Here is a 26,100-nt window from a genome sequence, read left to right as displayed (position 1 = left end):
TGCGCTCCACTTCTGTAACCAGCAATCACCCCGGCCTTGGACACCTATACCCTGCCCCTCTAGCGGTGCCTCTGGGAGCGCCTTTCATGGGTCACTGTTCATTTGTCCCTCCTCTCTCGCCCCATTCCCAATCTCAGCCTAATGGTGAGCATGCATTTCTGTTGGACCAAACTTCAATATCTAACTGAACACCACGGTTGGTCACGATGCACCTCATTACCTTATAGATGAGATTCCCAAAGGAGCTAGGCAGCAAGGAGAGCTGTGGCTGGGGGCGGGGAGATAAACCTGCATAAAACAAATCCCTACAAATAACTTCAGCACAAAACAAACTGCAGACTAAACGGATTATCTGGGAGGTACCTTGTACCTTAATTCAATAACATATAACTCCTAACCCATGTCAGTTGTCTTGTTTCCACTTTTAATTCTGCCATTTTCTCTTAAAAGTAGGTTTTAACAAAGACAAGAGGGCTATTGTTCACCAAATCCCAGCTATGAATTCAGAGCATAGAGTCAAAGCTACAACAAAAAATTATCAATCTGCACAACTAATTTTAGAAAATAGTTTAGTAAATTTTTATAAAATTCATTTACAGGAGGCTATTCACATGTACTTATCAAATGTGCTCCTGATAATACATGAAAACGTAACTAAATAAACCGTGCACAACAAACGCAAGGCAAATTATATATATATAAAGAAGCAAAACAAGTTTTTAAGTAGAATATATTTATGTTGAAAAAACTAATATTGAAAGACAGGGCACTTGCTTATAATGCCACGGCAAGGATGGAGCCAACAGCCGTATTTCCCACCTTGCAGTAAGATTCACTACCACCCACAACACTGCTGTGCCAGCCACATCAAGAAATGCCCACTATACATATGAAATGCTTTATGCAAATACTTCTACCAACTGGAACAACAAACACTTTCAAATGCAACGTCAGGTCTGACTGTAATTTAGGGGAGAGGCTGGCAGGATACAGGTTTGCTCCTGAGAAGAGACTATGCAGGTCTCCTACTAAGTCTTGCATAATCAGAGGAGATGTGTGGTGACCAAGGTGGTGAACAGGACGTGTGAGAACAAGTGTCAAATGTCACTGGAAATAACACCCTCTGGGGGTGGCAGCACAGTGTGTACCTGGGGACACTTATTTCTGCACTCCAGTGTGGCCTGAGCAGAGTGGGAGCGGTTCCTGACTCCAGCTGGATTTGTCATGCCTCCTTTATAAGCTTACAGAGTTCAGACTCTCTAAGTCGTCACACTACAAGTATCTGCTAAACTGAGCATTCTACCCTGATAGTAGGAAAATAAACTTCAAGTAACAATGAGATTTCTTGCCCAAGGCACATGCAGGAAGCTTAGAGAGCCCCTGACCCAGACAGAGTGGGGCTCACCCCACCCTGCACGGCCAAGGACAAACTCTCTCCACCCACACTCAGGGAGCAAGGGCCGACTGTGGGGACAGAGCGCGCGCTCCCCGAGTGACAGGAGTGTTCGCGCGACAACAGCAGATGTCTGCACACCAGTGGGAGGGACCTGGGTAATGAAGAAGTAGAATGTCTCAACTTCTGGCAACCAAACTTTTTTTTTTAAGCTTTTGATAACCTGCTTCAGTAGAATTTCTAACACAAAGTCCTTTTTGCTTAAAAAGCAGACAACGAAGAAAATTTCAACTGGTGTACATTAATCTTCAGGGGTTTGTTTTCCCACCCCAAATTAGCTAATGGGCCGCACAGCATCCACTACGAACCACTAGTTCTAACTGTCAACCGCTAACACACACTCTCATGTCTGTGACACTTCACTTTGTGAACATGTTTAAAAAATTGGACTTTGCAATTAGGCAGCCCCTCCCTTGTCCAAGTCTCTGAAATCTCCACTCACCATGGCTACTTTCCTTTCACAAAAACACAACCCGCTCTAACCAAATATTCTACAACAATTCTAAACAGCCGTGTATTTTCATCAGTTAAGATAGTTTCCAAAGATCATAGGAAATCTGTCAACTCTCTTCCTGGTTCTGAGTTCTAAGTATTTACACTCCTCTTCTACTCTTCTCTCCTAAAAGGGTGTTTCTTTCCTGCTTAAAATAGTCTATCTGGCCTGCCCTCATGGTTCCTAAGCTGCCTGGTGACCAGAATCCCTTGGAAAGATGTTTAACATACAGCTCTCCCGGCTCTACCTAAAACGAATTAGCTGGCTTCTCCTGGTAATCTGCAAGCTTTCACAAGCAACGCAAGGTGGTTCTTAGCCACCCAGCACTCTCCTAGCACTTGGCAACCACTGATTTGTAAACCACCAGTTACAGGATGCTCACAATATGCTAGGGGCATTTGAGTGATATTTCAAGAATTATTCTTTCATTTCATATGCTTCTATTTCAAGAAGAATGAGAACTCTACCTAGAGAACTATGTGCTTACTAAAATAGGTAGATGAATTTGTCACAGAAATTGAATATCCTGTGCCAAGGTGCCTCATGTAAAAATGTACATCAGCAGAACTTTACCTAACATAACTCTGCTTCCCAAAGTTTCCCCCAGGAGATTCCAGTTGTTTTTTTGAATAGAACTAGAGACATCTGACCCACTAGCACTAACTCAGCTTATTCCAAAACACCTGGGCTGTTAGAGAGGTCTGTCTTGCCATAACAATGGTTGAAAGGATCTGTACTCCTGCCGTTTTTTTTTTTAAATACAAAGTTTCTTCTGTTGAAAATGATTAACATTTTAAGCAGGGGAAAGAAAAGCATCTACTAGATTAAATTTTAAAAGGATTTTGTTATTTGCTATACAAATATACATTTCAACTTTTACAACATTCACTTCAGTCTGACCTTTCCTATAGAGGAACCAGAGGTCAACACTTCAAGTCTCTGACTTCAAGGACATTATTACTGATACACAAATGCCCTCTGAAAGCCTCTGCAACCAACAAAAAGTACTAAAGATGACCAAGAGGTTCAGGTGTTAGGATACATTTTCCATGTTTTCCAACAGCACACAAACTTCTTGAAAGGAAAAAATAATCATATCTGAATACTTGGTCATCTTAAGTTTGCAATAATGCTTGCGGCTGACAGTCTAGGTCATGTGGCTTTACTATAAAACCTTTCTTTTCTTTGAACTACTGTCCTCCTTTATCCTTGTCCCAGGCAGAGTTCCTCTTTGTATGATGGCTCACAGAGCTATGCCTCTCCTGGTTCCCTTCACTGAAAGCCCTGGTCTCTCTTCTGTGGCTGAGCCCCTCTTCCTGGTCACATTTTCTTTTTCTTGTGGAAGCATCAGCACTAGCAGCTGGAGGTTCACACGGCACGTGAGGTCTGTGGTTGCTGGGAGTGGCTCCTTTGGTGGTCGACTGCTGCACAACGCTACCCAGATCCTGGTGACTTACAGGGAAGCCTGGCTCTCCCAAGGGAGGTGTTGCTCCAGGATGCTGGGGGCTCAGGGGCTGTGGATCCATCAGGCACTTCCCTTTGGCTTCAGGGATCATGCCCATCCTCCTAAGCAGCCGTGGGTCCCGAAGCCAGTCCTGCCCAGGAGGCCTTTCAGAGTCCTTTGCAGTAACAGTAGCTTCCTTTGAGTCAGAGGGTGTGTGGTACAGTGAAGAAGCAAAAGATGTCTTGGCAAATTCACTGTCGAGCTTGTTGCTGGGCAAGCCGCCCTGGAGTCTGGACACCTCTGGGGCTGTGGTCGGAGGGTGAGTCAGACTTCTCTGTAGTACAGGCTTCAGTTTCAGAATCTTCTGTGCATCATGTTTATAGTTTTTGTCGCAGGTCTTAATAATTGCACCACGCTTCTGAGCATCCTGAATCAGCTGATTCCAATGCTGATTTTCCTTGAAAAAAGGAGAAGGGAGAAACAATTACACCCCAAAGACATACCCATATGCTTGGGAAGCATGAGGTTCCAGCTTTTATTTCTGAACAAATAATAAGTATACTTTCATGAAGAGATTCTCAAGAATCCATTACTCGTTAGACAAAGCTGAAAGGAAAAATAAGCTGGAATACAGAATAATAACACCATGTTACTAGAAAAGAGCACTGGTTGCCATGTGTAAGAAAGCACTTCCACCATTTTTGCCTCTGGCACTCCGGCTACAGGATCGTCAGCTGTCACGCAGATCTGCACCAGCTGCCAGTAACCTCACGTAGCTACTTAAATTTCAATTAATTAAAATGAAATAGGGGCCAGCCTGGTGGTGTAGTGGTTCAAGTTCGCACACTCTGCTTTGACGGCCTGGGGTTAGCAGGTTCAGATCTCAGGTGTGGACCTACACATCGCTTGTCAAGCCATGCTGTAGTGCCGTCCCATACACAAAATAGAGGAAGATGGGCACAGATGTTAGCTCAGAGCCAATCTTCCTCACAGGAAAAAAAGAAAGAAAGAACATGAGGGAGAAAAAAAAGACAAAGCTTGAAGGAAAGAGAAGAAAAAGGATAGCTACCCTCATGTGGGCTCCTGTACTATTCACAAAGGTGGGTGAAGGTAGCAGTGAGGCTGCACATATAGTATTTACGCCCTGTGTGACCTTGGTAAAGTCACTTGACCTCTCTGAGCCTGTTTCCTCATCTGTAAAAGAGGAATAATATTTTATTTAATTGATTCTAAAATGCACATTGTTTTCACATTTTAACCATTTCTGAATTTGGGGTGACTCTTGGTGAGGTAGCAGTTTCCATGTACTTAATCCTGGAGGAATTCATGGCTAGGCAACTACAATCTCTTGACTTTTAGTCAATAAACCATTTAAAGAAGGAATGAGTCCCAGCTCTTGCCTGAACACCTATCCACGGACATCTTCTAATAAAGACAACAAAGTACCAGCATTAAAATTCAGGGAATGGAGATTAGGGGTTGGAAGAAAACCCAAGACACCATGGTGGATGCTCCTAGGAAACGGTGAGTCATCAACCCTTCTGATTACACAGGGGAACGGTACGTGCATGAACAGGGACACACATGACTATGAATTGGTAAATGATTAAGTAGTGTTAGATTCTGAAAGTGGAATATTTAGGAATATCTTAACCTATTCAGTTTGTTTGTATTTTCTCTTTTATGTATGAACAAGAGTGACATACTAAAAATCTGTGTAAGAGAGTTCTCTCAATAAATATCAAACAAAAATTCTAAGTGAAAATAAAGTGCTGTGACAGTTTAATAGTAGCACATAAAGATTAATAATGTATATTATAATTAATGGCTTCCTGGAGTTGACAGACTATGGTACAATGCTGACTTCACAGGATTCCTGCATGTCTTAGAGGAAGTCGTAAGTAAAACACACGCCGAGTGACTGGCATATACCAGACAGGCCCACGAGAGCAGCAGCCGGCTCTGGGGCTCGGATCTCGCTCTCACTCAGGAGAGCTCGAGAGAGTCTGACCCTGTGGCTGAAGCACAGATGTGAAGCAGATGGCCTTGCTGCTATTTCTGCCAAGTCTACTGCACCTAAAAACTTGGCGTTTAATCCAATCCTAAGATCAGAGAAACAGTTTTGAGAAGGGGCTATTAGTCTTGGTGTCTAGAGGAAACCAAGTGACTTAATCACTGATTTCATTGTTACAAGGGTGGGAAAAAAAAAAAGGCCCCAAGGACAACAAAAGTATGTCGGAAAGCCCAAACGGTAAGCTGCGAGTTTTTCTATTCTATTCTTTCTGTAGCACTGGCTTCCCAGAGTGAAGATAATGTCTGCACCACAGCTAGAGATCAGTGGCCTTCAAATCTGTGTAAGTGTGACCCTGGGGCTCACAAAGATTTTCTAAGGGGGATGTGAGAATGTTTTATGGGAATCGATTTCTAAACCCCAGCTTCCTATGTTTAGGGGCTCTCCTGCCCCTCCACTCCATCCTTCACAATCACAGTGACTCATCCATCCCAAATCTGACCACAGGGTGCACTGTCAGGGCGCATAACAACTCCTGGCTACCAAATAAAGGGGGCAATAAAAACAGGGGTGACCAAGAAGGCTCCTTTAATCATGGTGTCACTAGAGACACAGCTCTAATAACATTTTACTTTTCAGATTTAACCATTATCAAAATTCAACTGTGTAAAAATAATAATTGTAATAGGTTATTCAATTGACAAGAAATCATTTTTTAGCACTCAGATCCTTATGGTCACAGGAAAAATAATTTTTTAAAAAACATTTTATTTTGAGGTAACTATAGAAACACAAGAAGTCACAAAAAAAGTACAGAGAGGTTTTGTGCGCCCTTCACAGTTTCCCCAAATAGTTATGAAAAACCAGTTTTTAAACTTTCAATTTATACATAAATTTTTGTGGCAAAGGAGCATAATAGTGAGATGAACAGAAAGGCTTTTAATTATAAAAATATATTATGTCACTGAATTGTATCCTAAACAAGTCTGACTGGAAATTCAATCTCAAAGAGCAGAAAGACTAACACTGCTCTCTATTTCATTGGATACTTTGAAGAGTGATGTAACAGATTTATCTTTAACAGCTTTATTTTAAAATGTCAATATTTATAACACATTAGAAATAAAATCTTTAGCAATACTTAAACTTATATAAAAATTTTTCAATATTGACTTAGAGAGTACACAGCTTTTAAAAATCCTTTTAAAGGGGCACACAAACAACAGAAGTGGTAAGAGTTGAATGAGAAAGACTGTCTTCGAATGCCCTCTGGTGCTATCAACCAAAACAGAGGAGATAGCTACTGAGTCGGTTCTTCTCCTAAGATAACCAGTGCATTTGTTAAATGGAGAATTAGGGGGCCAGCCCTGTGGCTCAGCAGTTAAGTGCACGCGCTCCGCTACTGGCAGCCTGAGTTCGGATCCTGGGCGCGCACCGACGCACTGCTTGTCGGGCCATGCTGAGGCGGTGTCCCACATACAGCAACTAGAAGGATGTGCAACTATGACATACAACTATCTACTTGGGCTTTGGGGAGAAAAAGGGAAAAAAAGGAGGAGGATTGGCAATAGATGTTAGCTCAGGGCTGGTCTTCCTCAGCAGAAAGAGAAGGATTAGCATGGATGTTAGCTCAGGGCTGATCTTCCTCAAACAAAAAAAAAAAGGAGAAATCAGAAAAACTGACAGTTATTATTAATCCTAATGAGACAAGCAGCAAATATATGCTTTATCTAGCTGTGCTATCACCGAATTCAGTTGTACTATTCCTCTACTAAGATGTAAACTTGCCACCTCGTCTAGAGCAGCATCTGTGCTGACACAGGAGCTCTAATGCCCCTCAGCTCCCAGGTGAAACAGAGCGAGGACTGCTCCAAGTGCCAAAAAAGAAAAGAAGATCCCAGCATACTGTTGTAAACTCCCTCTCTCTGGCATTAAGTTGGGCTAGTCACAGCCACATTTACTAAGAGCTGAATAAGCGCCAACCACTCTTCCAGCACTTTACATGCATGGATTTATATATCTTCTTAACATCCTACGATGTAGATACGCTTTTTTTTAAAAAGGTCACTTTGAGAGTATACTGTTGATATCTGGGCCTTGGACTGAGAAAAGGTGAGTGGTTTACATGTATAAAAGCTTCCAGGAAGAAGTTGCTGGAGGATGTAACAACCAGGGGGAAGATGCTCATTATTCTGTAACCCTGAAATCATTTCCATTTTGATGGAAAATAAAAACAAAACTTCAACACAAATTAACAACGGGCAAACTGTTGAGTTCTCTGGTCCCTAAGAATGTACCTACCATCAGGGTCCTCAAATGTCCGAGGATGAAGAGGCTGTACTTGGCTCGTGTAATGGTGACATTCAATCTCTGCAAACTTGCCAGAAATCTAAACAATTAAAAAAAAAAAAAAGAGTTACTTCTTTCTACAGAATGCCGTGCCACACAGAGTAGGTGAGACACAGGCAATACTTCAGACAGCTTGTCTCAGGCTCCTTCTACTTCTTTCCAGTCACAGTGCTTTCTCATTCTTTTCCCCAACACAGGGTGCCTGGCAGAGAGGCAATTCCCATCAAAAATAGTTAACAAACAAAATGCCCCCTGCTTTCCTTCAAAGTGACGTATCTGTCAATTTCCTATCTCAACTTGGATGAGACTCTGGAAATTGTAATGGTATGATTTTTAAGCCTTAAAAACATCCTAAAAATATGATACTAGATCAATTAATCTTAAATGTAAATATATTTGAGATTAAAATATTGTGGAACTAGTGCAGAAATACACAAACATCAGACAAATGTATCAAGAGATCTGAAAAGAGCTCAGAAATAATAGAATTTGTATATCATAAGATGAAATTTCAAAACAGTTGGAAAAGAATGGACGATTCACAAAATGGTCCTGAGATAACTGGCCTCCATTTATATATGCAGACTATCTCTAGATAGGGGCAGAGATAAATTATTATTTCTTTTAAGAACAATTAAACAATATTTAAATCTGTAAATTCCGTCTGCTTCTCGTGAGAAGGAAAAAATAATTACGTAAGAGTCTCGGGACCCTGAGACTCACGGGAGTTTTCTATCACCCATTACTGTGTCCTTAGCATCTTCGCTAAGTAAACTGACAGTAGTTAATGTTAACAAACTTAACCAAAGCAGGAAAACACAGAGAGAAGAGGAAAAACCACCTTACGGCACATACCAAGGGAGAGGAACAGGCCCCCGCAAAATACACTTGATCCAGTCATTTATTTCACTCTTATTAAATAAACAGATTCACTCTGTGATGTGGGTTAATATACAAGGTACCAAGAGAAGCAGACCTAACAATGGATCAACTTCACAACTTAAAAAAGAAACCTTCAGGATATTACACAAGTTTTTATAAAAGAAAATAAAGCAAATGATGGTATTCTCTAACAGTGATCAAAAAACAGATCTAACTCTGGATTATAAACAAGTAAAAACATCAACGACAGTTACTCACCCGATTGAGCCTTGCATGGCATTTGCTCTGACACATGTAACAATAACACAGTCTTTCTGACGACCCTGGAATGCATCCACAGTATCTACTTCTGCTGGCCTATTTACAAGAGAAACATGTTTACTAGGAAAGGTAATTATTAAATAGACATATTTATACAGTAGTATTCTTCAAAAACACTTTTCATGGTATTTTTTTAATTGAAATATAATTAAGATCATATAAAAGTCACCATTTTAAAGTATACCATTCAATGGTTTTTAGAACATTCACTATGTTGTACAACCATCACCACTATCTAATTTCAGAACATTTCCATCACCCAAAAGAGAAATCTTGTGCCTAGAGCCGTCAGTCTCAATTTCCCCCTCTCCACAGGCCCTGGCAACCACTAATCTACTTTCTGTCTCTGTGGATTTTTCCATACTGGAAATTTCATATAAACAGAATCATAAAATACGTGGCCTTTTGTGTTTGGCTTCTTTCACTTAGCATAACGTTTTTAAGGTTCATCCATGTTGTAGCATGTAGCAGTACTGCATTCCTTTTGACTGAATACTTGATTCCTTCTATGACTGAATATCTGATTATACAGATATACCACAATTTATTCATCCATTTACAAATGATGGACACTGGGTTGTTTCCACTTGTTGACTATTATGAATAACGTTGCTATGAATATCCATGTTCAAACTTTCGTGTGTGAGCATTTTTTCAATTTTTTCAGGTCTACACCTAGAAGTGGAATTGCTGGATCCTATGGTAATTTTACGTTTAACTTTTTGAGGAACTGCCAAGCTGTTTTCCAACTGTGATTTACCATTTTACATTCTCACCAGCAATGCATAAGGATTCCCCGCCACATCCTTGCCAAAACTTATTGTTGTCTGGTATTTTATTATAGCCATCTTGGTGGGTGTGAAATGGTATTTCATTGTGGTTTTGATTTGCATTTCCCTAGTGACAAATGACGTGGAACATCTTTTCATGTGCTTTTTGGCCACTTACTTATCTTCGAGAAATGCTACTCAAATCTCTTGTCTATTTAAAAAATTAAATTATCTTTTTATTATTGAGTTGTATGAGTTCTTTATATATTCTGGATACAAGACCCTTATCAGATATATACCATTATTTTGTTGAGGATTTTGGCATCTATATTCATAAGGGATATTGGTCTGTAGTTTTCTTGTGATGTCTTTCCACGGCTTTGGTATCAGGGTAACACTGGCCTCATTAAACAAGTTAGAAAGTCTTCCCTCCTCTTCTATTTTTTGAATGAGTTATTAATTCCATCTCTTTACTTTTTACAGGACTGTTCACATTTTCTATTTTTTCTAGAGTCAATTTTGGTAGTTTGTGCGTTTCTAGGTTAAGAAACTTTTGAGTTCATGAATTTCCAATTTTTTTTTTCTTTCGTGAGGAAGATCAGCCCTGAGCTAACATCCATGCCAATAATCCTCCCCTTTTTGCTGAAGAAGACCGGCTCTGAGCTAACATCTATTGCCAATCCTCCTTTTTTTTTTTCCCCAAAGCCCCAGTAGATAGTTGTATGTCACAGTTGTACATCCTTCTAGTTGCTGTATGTAGGACGTGACCTCAGCATGGGCGGAGAAGCGGTGTGTTGGTGTGCTCCTGGGATCCGCACCCGGGCCACCAGGAGCTGAGCGCGTGCACTGAACTGCTAAGCCACGGGGCAGGCCCTGAATTTCCAATATTTAATCTTTAATTTCACCACTGAGGTAAAAAGGAGACAAAAACGTCATCTTCATCTTATACGTAAGTGCATTAAAATGGTTAAATAATTTATTTCAAGTGAAAATGTGACTTCGTGAGTCTTGCTAGAACTAGAATTCAGATTAACAAATCACGGACTAAAGGGAAAGGCCTGGAGAGTCTCTCAGTCAATTCCATTGTCAAGTCTAACGGTGACGACATTCCAACTGGCAGGAGATACTCTGTCCACAGACGCGGCAAGTGTAACCATTCCCTATCCAGCACAAGTCTATAGAAGCCAAAGTGTCAGTCTCCTTGTGCTAAACCACCACGGTCTAAGACCACTCCCTAGAGTTAAGTTTCCTTTTCTTCTTTCCTACTGCCCCCTCTTTCTTCTTAATTCAACAGAAAAACTGGAAATATCTGTAAAAATATAGATGCCTCACCCTTTTCTGTCAAACTCTTTGTCCAAATCTTTCTGAATCATCGTCTTCTGAGCTTTGTAATGGGTTATTATGCCAATGTTTCGGAAAGTAACATCTCTTCTTTTGTCTTTAATAAGTTTAATTATTTCCATTACCAGTTTTATTTCTTGAACATTTACATATGAGCTAAATAAGATGAAAAAAAAAAAACAACCACCAACACATCAAAACTAATAGCAGTCCAATTGCTAACTTAAGTTCCATTACAGTAAAGGGCAGGCAGCTAGGTTTCACCTTTATTCAGTCAGCAGAGACTCAAAGAGGCTGTTATAATGACCACTAATATCATATACTATGAGTAAATATAGCTGTCAAGTGAAACATAAAGTCGTAAGAGAGAAAAGAGTTTGGAGTCAACCAAAGTTTAGGTACCAATTTCTTCATCTGTTAAAACAAGGAGAGCAACAGTAAGAACAAAAGTATTTATATAGTGAAGATATGAATAATAACTAGCTAACATTATGGATTTACTATCTTCCAAACACTGAGAAAAGTGCTTTAAATGTATTATCTTCCTTAATTCCCCACCACTGGCTGTACAGACCATGCACCACACAACTGAGGGGATGCCATCCACACAGACTGAATGTGATGTGGCCCCCAGAAACGAACACCATGGGGTCCTGCAGCAGGCTCGTGTCCTCAATGTCCTCCTCAATGGCCTCATCCTGCACTCCTAATTCATCTCCCAAACTACACGTGTTCCCTCATTACCATACCACATGCAACATGCATGAACCCTGGGGGATACACTGTACCTGCACCTTTATTTCCAGCCACCTTATCTGTCTCACCTTAAGAGCCTTAAATACCCACTATCCTAACTTCAAGACTTCCTATGTAGACAACCCAGTCAGCTAGCTCTCTCTTCCATCCCTGAAATCTTCATTTTCCTTGGTCACCTCTCAGGTCAACACTCCTCTTGTGACCTTCCATCCCCATAACACTTATGGGGCTCAATTCTCAACCCTCTGCTCCATTGCACATCCTTGGTCACTGCTTCTCTATTTCTAACTTCTTCATTGAATGTTCCCCTCCTTCACTTCCATTAACGAATATCTGATTCTTGCTAGGGACACCACCTGCTCTGAAGCTCTCTCAAGACACAAAGGTGGAATTTATATTTCCTCACACTTCATGATGAAGAGGTGGCATTTGTACCTGCACTAACAAATGCAGCCTCCGGACTATTATTTCTCTAATCTCTCACAAGAAGCTCTGGCTCCTCTGAAGTGTTTCCTAATTAGCAACCGCCCCTTTTCTGTTGTCATTCACAAATCACCTCAACACGTTTCCTTATTCACAATCCAATATATAAGTACCGTCCATCCTCTGTCTCACACCTTAATTCAACTGAACCCATACGTATTCGTCACAATACTTAACCCAACTGGAGTAATTAATTACCTTGGTGATGACCTGGTTAATGTCTGTCTCGCTTATCAGACCACAATAGCCTTGCACTGGGGCCGTGTCTGTTTTACTCACAGCTGTGATCTCAGCACGTATCTACTCAAGTGTTTAGCACATGTTAGGTAATATGATCTCTATTATATAGTTAAGAAGAATTAAAAGGCTGAAATACATAGAGAAAGGTATCAGTAATTTATGATAAAAAAGGAGAAGCTATTAATCCCGCTAAATGAAAATGATTGTAACCTGGCACTAGGCTGAGAAAGGCACACGGAAAATGTTTTGAATATAAACATGAACAACAACAATGTAACAGTTCTGGGACTGTCACTGGGGATTGAAGAAGAGAACGTACTCATTATCTCGTCTTTCTGAACCGTCTGCGACATCAAACACAAGATAGGGTTGAAATGGCCAGTCAGATGAACACCGACTAGTCTCCGTCAGTCTACAAAAAAGCAGCCACCATTCAGGAGTCAACTTATAAGAAAATATTTTTTAAATTATTATTACCATATTTTTTTGTGGGGGGAGGGAGCTGGGGAAAATAAGGGGACAAGAAGGACCTTCTTTTATTTAAATTTGTTTTAGCGAAAAGTACAAAAAGAATTTTATTTCTATTCTAGTGCTAGGGAGAATCATCTATGTAATTAAAATATAACAATTACTCATAATATACAGTAAGTGAAAAAAGCAAGCCATGGAATACTATCTAGAGTATGGTGTGATTTTTTTTCCCCCAAAGATTTAAAAAGAGAAAAAGTAAAAACAGATACGCATAGTACAAGAACTGGAAGTAAATATACCAAAATGTTACCAGTGATTATTTCTGGGAGATATAAATATGGGTGGTTTTCTTCCCCCTTCTTTTTTTATCTGCATTTGCTGCACTCAACATCACTTTTATAATTAGAAAACACTATTAAACCTTTGATTTATGCTTTTTATGACAAGACTTAAGAACATGGTAAAACAGCTATTCTTCCTAAGCAGCTAAACCTACAAGTAAAATACCAAGCAATGAATGGAACCCACCTATTTGTTCTCAAGCTTCTGTTATAAACATAATTAGAAGGGAAGAGACATATGTCTGGATGCATCCTGTACTGAATGGTAAGCTGCAAAATCGGCAGTCTGCTGATCACGTTGTGTTCCACATTCTCTTCCAGCAGTTTGCAGAAGCGGGCCATCATGGATTGGTCATAGCCATAATCCTGTGCCTTCTGGAAGGGGGAAAATACAGTAGTAATCTCCAAGAATTCATTTGTACTTTTCCCATTATTATAAAAACAATTACTGAGCTCTAATCTGTACATGGCAAGGTTTAGGTGCCATTACCAATAACCAAAGATTTAGAGAAAGAACATGTTTCTGACTCTGGCCCTTGGAAAGCCATGTAGCTTGACTACAAAAGTTGAGGTATTTTCTCTTTATTTAGAAAACCCACATACTGCTTATGAAAGTGCTGTGAGCTTGTGAATGACCACAACTGAAGCCATTTTGATGCTAACAAGAGGTTACCTGAAAGAATCAAAGATAAAAGAAGCAAAGAAATGTAATAACAGATTTTAACAATTATTTCTGAGGCATGCTCTCACAAATAGAAATATTGAATATCATTGTAAACAAGCCTTTTAAAGACCAATTTCCTCATCCATCCATCCCATATCTACTGAGCAGACCCCAGACACTGCTAAGGTTAATAAGATCAAGTCTCACAGAACTTATATTCTAGTGGAGGAGACAGACAACTGACTTAGTACGTTGATTTCATAAACCTAATAATGGGTTATAACCTGCAATCTTTGTAATTATTTTCTGAATTTTCCTCAATAAGCCTGTATTATTTTTGCAATAATAATTTAAAAAGCCGTAATGGGGGGCTGGCCCGGTGGCATAGTGGTTAAGTTCGTGTGCTCCACTTTGGCGGGCTGAGGTTCGCAGGTTTGGATCCCGGGCGTGGACCTACGTACAGTTCATCAAGCCATGCTGTGGCGGCATCCCATATACAAAACAGAGGAAGACTGGCACAGATGTTAGCTCATGGCCAATCTTCCTCAGCAAGAAGAGGAAGATTGGCAACAGATGTTAGTTTAGGGCCAATTTTCCTCATTGAAAAAAAAAAAAAGCCCTTATGGATTTTTCTCATTTTTGCTGTTTTTAATCAATCACTAAAGTAGGCAGTAAAGTTCAGGCCTGTCAACAATCCTTTTTCACTATATGCTGAGGCCCTTAGAAGACAGAAGTTAAAGGTCACCTGCAGCAGCTTTTCCTTACCACACGGGTTTTTAATCAGAGAGAGGTGTGCTTTAGAGACAGGTGTGCTTCTAGGCCACACCCTACCTTCATCACACACGTGTGCTCAGACGTCAAAGAACTGCACTACCGTTCTGAATACCTCCAAAGTCAAAAACAACGAAGACAACAACATGCATTCCATAACTGAAAACACGCTTTGAAAATGACCTGTTCTCTGGGATTCATTATGCAGCCACTACTCTACATTTGTACAAATAATCTACGTATTAGTAAAATATTCAAATTTTATTAGATTTCCTCAAATATGGTCTAACCTATTCAGACTACCCCAAACACCTACTGCATCCTGAGTCTGGTGTGCATTTCTAGGAGCCATCTTGAGTGAGATTAAAAACAATCAAGTGGAGTGGACCACAATCTAGGTGCTGATCTTCCTACTAGCAGAGCTGACAATCTCTTCTTGTCCTGTCACCTTCACTTTCAGAGGATGTCAGGGCCACAGACATTTTCTTGCACTATAGGATACAGAATTCTAAAACTGGAAATGTACTATAAAAATAATTTCTCTTTATAATGTTTTCCTCCAATTTTCACATATTTAAATATAAATCAGAAGGCTGGGATTCTTTTCCTTGCTTTTCAAGTTTTTATTATTGTTTTTGTGTTTATGTTATAAAAATAAATTAGATACAGTCCTTAAAAAGCACACTGCCTTTCCCAAAGGCCAAGTCCAACACACGTGTAACACGATCTTTCTAGTTTTCTGGTCTCCGACACTTAATACGGCTCCTGTCACACATATACATAAGCGTAATTACGGACAAAGCGACATCTTCACAGACTTTTACTATTAAGACTCAAACAGTGGTTCTCTTTTCTCACCCATTCCCTACTTTTCCCTGCAAATACAAGATGATGATCCAAGAAAGACCTCCACTTCCCAAAATAAAAGAACCAAAAAGCCCCTTTCACTTCAAAGCAATATGAATATGAAAACACTTACCATAGAAATGACTGTGGGAGGGAGCTGTTTAGGATCTCCTACGAGGATAAGCTTGTTACAACGATGGATAAGTGGAGTCAGAGTTTCGACTTCACAAGACTGTCCAGCCTTGGTAAGAAAGTACAGAATGGAGAAATACTCTTTTAACTGTCTTTGATATTTATTTATCCATGTACAATTCATCTAATTCAGAAAAGTTCTACCCATTCAGGAAAGTACTACACTCTCTCCTGCACCAAATATCAAAAGTAAGGATTTTTTTTGGTTAGAAAACAAAACAAACAACAACAAAAATAAACACTCTAACACTCATTAAAAAAAAAAAATCACACGTATTTTGAAGTCAGCCACCAGGCAGGTGCCACTAACGACTTGGGAACCAGCCACAAGCTAGGCGGCCATGTAATGTCCCAGGTCTGTGCTCTTTGCTCCTGCTGAGCACGTGCCTGAGGGAACTACATGTCTGTGTGTCCCATGCTCCCGCCTCGCTTTCTCTCTTGCTCCTGAGTAGGCCTCTTCAATTGCAAGACTCAAGTTTCTCTTCAATTCAACGACATTTTCTTCAATTATTTCACCACTTCCACTTTCTCTATTCTTTCATTTTGGTGAATACCAGACCTTGGATCTCCTGGGTCAATTCTCTGTATACCATTTTCCATCTCTTTTGTCTCCTGGCTCTACATTCAGGCAAACAGTAGGTATCCAATAAATGTTTGCTCAATGAATGAACTAGGAATAAAAGATGTTAGCTGAAAATGTTGTGGCTCAGAGCTGTCCAAAGTTATATTAAAAATGCTTCAAAAGGTAACCACAGATACTCCAAGCAGGAGCTAGATAATCCTTGGGAGGGATTTTGCTGTAACCATTAGGCACCCTTAAGACTATAATCCCAATAGTGGAAAAGCAATTTTAACCGTGATGGTAGCATATTTCAATATAAAAGATCACCATGTAATGACAGGTAAAAATCAGATGCAAAAAGACCATTTTGTCAACATTTCAGCAGCCACTATTCATCTAAGACTTACTCCTCACAGCACTAGTCAAAGCTGTATGGACAACTGCTTACCTACCTCATCGACAATGACACAACTAAAGGGAACACCCCCTTGCCCACGAAAAGCAGACTCAAGCAGTAAACCACCACTTGTGCTCAATGTGCAGCAGATGACATGGGACTCTAGGATGATGATATTCTGTGTCTTTTGTGGGCGTCCTTGAACCTAAGGGAACAAATAAAGGTTAATCGATATTAAGTTGTATATAAATTCTTGATTATTATAGGCCTACTTTTATCATAAAACACCCACCATTTATTATGTGACAGAATAATATTTAGTAAACGTTAGGGGGAACCTCAAATCTAGAAAACAGCAGAAACATTCAAGATAATCAGAAACCACCAGGAAGAACACTGTGCTTTGTAGTGCAGTCTAAGCTTAGAACATGATTTAACACATTAAGAAAAACTTATTCAGGGACTGATTTGGTCAAAGTAGTTACACTTATTACGGCCAGACATATGTGGGCGGGTATCAGAATAGGCAGAGATTAAATAATTCTAATGAGTTATAAAGCAATTATTGGAGTAAAACCGGAGTCAGAACTAAGCTTGAACATACATTTTTTTTGGTGAGGAAGACTGGCCCTGAGCTAACATCTGTGCCAATCTTACTCTACTTTGTATGTGGGTCACCGCCACAGCATGGCTGATGAGTGGTGTAGGCCCACGCCTGGGATCTCAACGTGGGCCGCCAAAGCGGAGCGTGCCGCACTTAACCACTAGGCCATGGGACTGCCCCTTGAACATAGATTTTTATGTTAGTTTTTAGGTATATAATGTTGTTCTTTCTTTTACAAAGGCTAGTACCAACAAAATGCCTGTGAAACTGATAGCATTCTACTTCCACAGTAATAAAAACAACTTTGGTCTACTTCTACAATACAATATACTGTGACACAGCCAGAAAGTGTGAATGACACCTCATGACATATACAATTTAGTGTTCAAATTAATGAACTAATATTTTGTTTGTTTGTTTGTTTTGCTGAGGAAGATTCACCCTGAGCTAACATCTGTTGCTAATCTTCCTCTATTCTGTATGTGGGCCATCGCCACAGCATGGCCACTGAGAGCTGTAGACCCATGCCCAGGAACCAAACCCGAGCCGCCAAAGCAGAGTGCGTCAAACTTAACCACTAGGCCACCAGGGACGGCCCTAATAAACTAATATTCTTATCAGAGATTCAATTAGCCTATTTCTGCTTCTGAAAAGTAGTAATGATTCATCTCTGCACAAATGATATATTCAACCATGGACTCCAAGGCACGTATTATAAGCTTCAGGAGAGGGTGGCAACTGTGGCCCTCCAGTGCTCATGTTAAAGCACTGTCACATACCTCTCTTCTCAGCCATCTAGTGACTAAAAGTGCCAACTACAATTAATTCAATGGCCCAGAGAACAACGTGATGAGCAGCAAAAACCACAAGAGCAGTAAACACGGACTTCATCCTTAAATTTGGGAAGATTAATTATTTTCGTCTCAGTTTAAAATTTTAATATAAAAAACTTTCCACATAATTTTTAATTTAAATAAACTGCTAATGGAAATATGCATTAATTAAATTCAACTGTATTTATTTAGCCACGGGGAGAACATTAATAATACATTCAAGGGAAAAATCTCAGCTCAAACATACTGGTAACATTACTGGTTGATATTACCCTCTCTCCCTGACCACCAATTGGTTTTATAAGGGCTGCATTCTGGTGGTGAGGATCTATATCCCGCTCACCCTAGCTTCGATCAATCTTAATCTTACTGACATTTTTATATCCAAAGAATACCTGGGAAAAAGTTACACGTTATAGAAGAATTCTTATGATCAAAAACAAGTATAAAGAGTTTATGCTTTCAGCCAAAAATTGAAAAAAAGGCGCTTGTACTTTCTTATGCCAAATCCCAGCCACTGCCTACTTGAATTCAGACACGATTTTTTTCTTTCTTTTAATAGAGAAAACACAAACCTATTTTCATTAACTATTCATCTGATAATAATGATCATAACTGATTTTGCAGGGTGGGGGGAGAAGTAGAGCACCTAACAAGAGAGTTTTAATACTTACCCAAACTTAGAAAAGCAAAAAGATTTTTTACAATCACCTCTTTCTTAGAAATCCCAGGTGGTGATAAGAATTCATCATTAGGCTAAAGAAAAGAAATGAACAGTAGTCCCTCCTTATCCGAGGTTTTGCTTTCTGTAGTTTCAGTTACCCGCAGTCAACCGTGGTCCAAAAACATTAAATGGAAAATTCCAGAAATCAAAAATTCATAAGTTTTAAATTGTACACTGTTCTCAGCAGCATGATGAAATCTCGCACTTTCCTTCTCCATCCCTCCTAGTACATGAATCATCCCTTTGTCCAGCGGATCCACACTGGAGGCGACACCGGCCCATTAGTCACTTAGCCGTCTCAGTTATCAGATCGACTGTCGCAGTATCACGGTGCTTGTATTCAAGGAACTCCTAGTTTACTTAATAATGACCCTAAACTACAAGAGTAGTGATGCTGGCAATTCGGATATGCCAAAGAGAAGCCATAAAGTGCCTCCTTTTAAGTGAAAAGGTGAAAGTTCTCGACATAATGAGAAAAGGAAAAAAATCATATGTTGAGGTTGCTAAGCTCTACTGTAACTTTTATTATATTGTTATAATTGTTCTATTTCACTATTGGTTATTGTTGTTAATCTCTTCCTCTGCCTAATTTATACATTAAACTTTATCATAGATGTATATGTCTGTATAGGAAAAAACATAGTATATATAGAGTTCAGTACTATCCGTGGTTTCAGGCATCCACTGAGGGTCTTGAAACGTATCCCCCTCAGATAAGGGGGGGACTACGATAAATGTACATGTAATTATACCATTTTCTCCACTGTTATATATGTTTTAAACTTTTCATAATAAAAGATTTTAAAAATGTAATTGAGAAAAGCGCATACGTTGCCTGACCTATTTCTTAATTTAAGAAAAAAAGAAAAGCTACAAAAATGCTATAGGTGAACTACTTACCTCTTTAATTTTAGAAGCAAGTTCCTGCCTTTCTTTTGAAACTTTGGCAATTTGTTCATCTAATTCTTTCCTCTGGAAAAAATTAGAATGCCATTATTAAAATTAAACTGAGCATTTTAAAATGCTTTCCAATGGACTGGCTCACATTTCAAAAGGATGAGCCTATACTTTACCAATGAAAAACTTATTCATCCAGTTTGTTTTCCCTTTACCAGTAAAGTCCTGACACACTTTCTGTATGCTGCGTGTTAAAGAGTTTAGCTAAGCTATTCCATGGTATTGCTGCCTCGGCATCCATTTTGTTTGGCCAAGTGGCCTGCGGAGACTTTAAATTGACACCAGCCCGTTCATACAAGCGCGTGCCCTGGACAGCAGCCAGCAGAGTCACAAACAAATGTAAGTTCTGGAGACGACTTCTCCAGCAGCCCTTGTGATCCAGTCACCCCTGCCTCCAGCGCCTTCCCCTTATGCGCCCCTTCAATAAGACCCCCGTGGGGCTTACAAAACCCTGCTCCTTTGGTTTGAATTGACCAATCCAGCCCAAGCCTGAGAATCCCAAAGCACTCCACCCAATGACCTAACAAAGGCAGGTGCCCCAGGTCCTGCCTCTCTGTCTGCACTCTGCCTTGACCTCCCCGTGTGGCCCCTTGTGGTGTGCTGTGTACCGCCTCCAGGACCTGTGAGTAATAAACTTCTCTATTTCAATTTCTCTTGTCATCTGTTTTTCAATGGTAGTTCACTATCCAGCACCCCACCATCTGGCACCCCGCACTCCATTTAGTAAGTATTAATTTGATAAATTCTTAACACTGTGTAAGATTCAGTTATGTCCATTGTATGATATGTATGCCATTTCTGTCCGTTTAGCATTCCAACCTTTGGGGCTTCATTCCTCCACTAATTTCTAGGGGTTCAAATGAGGTTATCAATTACATCCCAATCATTCCTCTATCCACAGTGATGGGCATATAATACAGGCCTGGTAAATCATGGCACCCATTTGCTTAACGACAGGGATCAGATCTGCGTGCACACCCAAGGACTAATCAGAGGCCTTGCTTGGAATTGAAGCACGAATACTGGGAGAGAGACTTTCTCTCTCTATGAGTTTTCTAAGCTGAGATGGTGAGGAGCTCAGAGATGCTGGCACTTGTCTTCTCACGGAGAAGAAACGGCTAACACACAGAAAAACAAAACAAGGAGTGAAGAAATGACATCATTTGAGCCTCCAAATCCAGCTGTGCTGAAGTTAACCCATTCTCAGATTTCCCAGATATATAAGACAGTGAATTCCCTTTTTGTCTAACTTAACTTGAATTGAGTTTTTTTAACTTGCAACCAAAAGACACCTAGTGAATCCAGTATAGCTTTAATATAAGGCAGGCAATAGCAAACTATAGCCTGTGGGCCAAGCTCAACTCACCATCTGTTTTTATAAATAAAGTTTTACAGGAACACAGCCATATCCTTTTATCTATTGCTGCTCTCATACTACAACAGTAGAGTTGAGTAGTTTCAATAGAGACCATATAGCCTGCAAAGTCTAAAATATTTACTGTGTTGTCCTTTTCAAAAAAGGTTTGTTAACCCCTGATGAAAGGCATATCATTTTTGTATACATTTTTATACACAAATTATCCCATTCCACAATGAAACAATGGCATCAAATACTCAAGAACTAGTTTGTGTATCTATGTGTTGTGAAAAAACAGTCACACATCACTTAACAATAGGGATACATTCTGAGAAATGCATCATTAGGTGATTTTGTCCTGCAAATATCATACTTGCATAAACCTAGATGATATAGCCTACCACACACCTAGGCTATATGATACCAATCCTATGGGACCACTGTCATATATGCAGTCCATCACTGAAACGTCGTTATGCAGTGCAAGACTGTAAACAGAAACCTCATTTAAAATGGAGTCAGGAGGTCAGAGGGGGAGCTCTCACGCCCTATCACATAATGTCAACTGCAGACCCAACAGGAAGAAGCCTGCTTTGCTGTCCCAGCAGGAGGAAGGAAGATTTTCTCCTTGCCTGGCAACAGCTTAGCCAATGAGAGACTGTCACAACTCAGCCAATGAAAAGCCATTACACTTTGAACTCTCAGTTTCCTCCAATGAACTCTATTTATAACCACCCTTCTCAACACTTGCTTCTTCTCTGCAAAAGAACTCTCCTCTCCTTCTGTCCTCTAGACATGCCTGTGGTCCGCCACAGACTGCATGTCCCAAATTGCAATTCTTTGCTGTTCCCAAATAAACCCATTTTTGCTAACATAACTGACTTTTATTTTTAATCATCAACAGAGTTATTAAAAAACATTAATCAAGACATGTTTAGATACCTGTATTTCCCTTCCACCTCGGCATAAAGCACGCTGGCGAGAAAGTTCATCTAGTCTATGATCTAGAAGTTCCTTTATTTTATGCATGTCTTGAACATGAGAAGGTAATTCTTTTTCTAAGGAAAAAAAAAATTATACGTTAATTCTAACAAACACACACATATACATATACAATGAGAAGAAAAACTAGTTCTCAAAGCTGGACTATTCTAGGGTCTCCAAATTACCTTTAACGCCCAAGCCATCTTCTACCACACAAAAGGAAATAGAAAACATTAGGATGCACTTCATTCAGTACTTACTCATTCTGTGGTTAACTTGGCTGTCCAAACTGAATTTTAGGACCTCATTATTAATAGACTTTTCTGGACCCAGACGTACTAAATTTATATCTCCACAGTTCCCTGTTGATAAAAATCACACTTACAGATTAATAAGGATGCTGCCAATCTCTGTGTATAATATCTATTTCTAATCTATATTACCAATCAGAGAAGAGAGCTAACATGAGCTATCAACCAACCAGATACCTGGAACCACACTAGAGGCTTCACATACATTATTTTAGATATTCTTCATAACAACCCTATAAGGCAAGTACTTATCCTTTCCACCTAATAAAAGCTAGTGAGGTCCATAAACAGTATGCTGCAGAGCTGAGCTTCTATTTACACTAATGTTTCTCAAACTATGTTCTGTACAACATTCCATGGTAAAATGTATTTGGGAAATGGCGAGTTAAAACAAAACCTATTTCTTAATCACAGGCTATTTCAAAGATATAGAAAGACTTTTATATATTAATATAATTTGAATTTTCAAAACAGAATCTTATTTGACCATCAAATCCTTTTCTGCAGAATACTCAGAACGAAGTGTTTGGTTTTTTTGTTTTTTGTGAGGAAGATCAGCCCTGAGCTAACATCTGTTGCCAATCCTCCTCTTTTTGCTGAGGAAGACTGGCCCTGGGCTAACATCTGTGCCCATCTTCCTCTACTTTATATGGGCCACCGCCACAGCATGGCTTGACAAATAGTGCATCTGTCAGCGCCCAGGATCCAAACCCACAAACACTGGGCCACCAAAGCAGAGTGCCCAAACTTAACTGCTACGCCACCAGGCCAGCCCTCAGAACAAAGTTTTTAAACTCTGCTCCACATCATATTGCTACTCCAGAATTAAAGGGACACAGATGCTGGAAATTCTGGAGTATGGTAATTCCAAAAGCTGTAAATATCATTTAACTGGATTGTTTATTAACCACATTTTTATTGTAGCTTACATTTTAGATATTATTTAATCTAAAAATCTCCCACTGCATCACTGGGCTAAATTATAGCAATCATGCAGAGTTTACCAACACTTAACTCACTCTGACATATCACATACTCATATGTTTAATGTCTATCTCCTTCCACTGAATCTAAGTCCCATAAAAACAGGGTTTTGTTTTGGTCACTGCCTAGAACAGTAGCTGGCACACAGCAGGTATAATAAATATACACTGAATGAATGACTTATTATACAATTGTCTACAACATATTTTTGTTCCTAGTTTAGCTCATTCTTCTAAATCTGAAGCCATCTTCTCTGGCCAACATTTACTTGAAGGTTTCAAAACTGCTAAGTTCCTTGGGTTTCCAACGGCAAGGTGGATGAGATTACCTGGAAATTCACTCACTATAAATACCTAGAAATGCTCCATAAATTGTAACAGAAATCCTTTAAACTGAGCTCATAAGAATCTAAGAAAAATTCCTAGGGGCCAAAAACAAAGAGAAAGCGGAAAATCAGAGTTGAAAGCCCTTGAGCTGCTGTGGCTTCCCTGTGGGTACAGGGTGAGGGGCAAGGGCTGGTCAATGTCTAGGTGCTTAGGTTGGTGGTGTTTTAATTTACACCCAAAAAAATGCAGAGACTTAAAATCTTTAGTTCTATAGAGTTTGACAAACGTCTACACTGACAAAACTACTATTCCAGTCAAGATATATAAATTTTATAACAGGGGCTTGGATTTTAAAGCCCACTAGAAAGCAAAAGGACCTGGAAGGGGAGGAGGGATGGAAAAAAAAAGTGAGTAACTTGGCCTAGGCTTAGCTGGGAAAAAAATAAACTATCTTTTAACACTTTCCAACCATAGGCCTGTGCCACATGTGGATTTAGAGACTAAATATATAACACAGGGAATGACAAAGCTGACCCAAACAAAATATAGCTGAGATTTTAAAAATGAGAATGCAATGAACAACTTTATGCCAATATATTTGAAAACTTAAGATGAAGCGGAAATTTTTCTTAAAAAATATGAATTAGTAAAACTCACTCAAATCTAGAAAACTTGAATAGATCTATAACAATTAAAGACATTTAGACAGTAGATAAAAACTTACCCATCTGTCAAAAAACAGACCAAAAAGAAAAAACCCAACTGAACCAAACAACACTAAAAATAAATTAACCTTCAAGGAACAGATGATCTCTGTCTTATACAAAACATTCCAAAGAATAAATTAAAAAATTCTCCCCAACTCCATTTTTAAAGTCTGTGTAACTTCAATACTAAAACTAGACAAAGAAATAACAAGGAAAAACTACAGGCTGGCCTCATTTATGAATACTAATTTTTAAAATCCTAAATAAAACATTAGCTATCCAGCAATGTGTTAAAAAATAATAATGCCAAGTTGGCCTTATTCTAGGAATCAAAGATATTTTAACATTAGAAAAATATTGTAACTTACCACATGAACAGATTAAAGAAGAAAAATTCCATCACCATTTCAATGGATGCAAAAAAAAAAAAAAAAAAACGCATGCAATAAAATTCAACACCTATTCCTGATAGAAATTCTACTGAGAAGGGAACTTCTTTAACCTGATAAAGGGTATATACCAAAACCCAGACACAAGCATCATACTTAATGGTGAGATCTTGACACATTTCCTTAAAGGACACCCAGGAAAGACCACTAGAAGTAATGAAAAGAAGTGGAAATGAAAGTACTGAAAAAGAAGGAAAAAGCTCTCTTTACTGACGATAGGTATCATTTTCTTTCTCACAAAAAAATCAAAAAACCAACCTAGACACCTTGGTTACTCCATCCCAGTCCCAGCCCTACTATGTCATCAATACACAACTGAAAAAGTGCTTACCCTCACTCAGGGAAAAGCAAGTTAAAACTGCACCACTGCACACTGCACAGAAACTGCTCTAAGGTGTGTAAATTGGTACAACCACTTTTGAGAAGAATTTGGCACTAGCTGGATGCACAAATCCTTCAACCCAACATTTTCACTCCTAGGTATACACACACTAGACCAGTGTTTTTATAAACTCTTTTGACTTTCACCTATAGCATGAAGAACACTTCACATTGAAACCCAGCACACGCACACACCTCACCAACGAAACAGGTTTCACAAAACAATACTTACCCTCACTACCCTATACTCTGATCTTATCTACTCTCTTCTGTTCTAGAGTTTATCTTGTTTAAGTATGCTGGTTCTGGTCTCCCTAAACTGATTTTACAATCCACTAATTGGTCACAAGCTACAATTTGAAAAGCACTGCCCTAGAAAGCTGCATGAATACACAAGAGACACAGTAAGAGCGCAGTGCTTTTAGTGCGTTCCCTTTAACTGCTGACAGTATAACATAGTACAATTCATTTATTCACTGTAGTAAACATTTTTATACCTGCACTGAAGAAACATGTACAAGTCTGTTCACTGCAATAAAGTTTGAAATAACAAAAAATGGCTAAGAACCTAAATTTCTATCAATACATAATGAATAAATTGTGCACTCATACAATGAAATGCCCTACAGCAATTAATATGAATGACTGTATTGATATACAGTGATATATAAAATCATAAATCTAACATAATTTGTT

General features: G+C 39.3%; 1 protein-coding gene across 1 annotated transcript in view; it reads right to left on the bottom strand.

The window, feature by feature from the left end:
- Positions 1-552: 552 nt before the first annotated feature.
- The window catches only part of SETX (senataxin), an 81,013-nt gene continuing 55,465 nt past the window's right edge, over positions 553-26,100 (bottom strand). The window contains 12 exon segments of the mRNA XM_087418879.1: positions 553-3,151; positions 3,153-3,847; positions 7,703-7,790; positions 8,891-8,989; positions 11,056-11,220; positions 12,863-12,955; positions 13,543-13,730; positions 15,770-15,877; positions 16,843-16,992; positions 19,849-19,920; positions 22,205-22,320; positions 22,507-22,608. Coding sequence (XP_087275005.1) covers positions 3,112-3,151; positions 3,153-3,847; positions 7,703-7,790; positions 8,891-8,989; positions 11,056-11,220; positions 12,863-12,955; positions 13,543-13,730; positions 15,770-15,877; positions 16,843-16,992; positions 19,849-19,920; positions 22,205-22,320; positions 22,507-22,608 — 1,916 coding nt within the window. The 3' untranslated portion in view covers positions 553-3,111.

This window comes from Ceratotherium simum, chromosome 29, assembly GCF_057802395.1.
Source record: "Ceratotherium simum simum isolate JZ-2026a chromosome 29, ASM5780239v1, whole genome shotgun sequence".
In the NCBI taxonomy this organism is placed as follows: domain Eukaryota; kingdom Metazoa; phylum Chordata; class Mammalia; order Perissodactyla; family Rhinocerotidae; genus Ceratotherium; species Ceratotherium simum.
The sequence above is the reverse complement of the archived record's forward strand: the minus strand, read 5'-3'. Positions and strand labels throughout refer to the sequence as shown.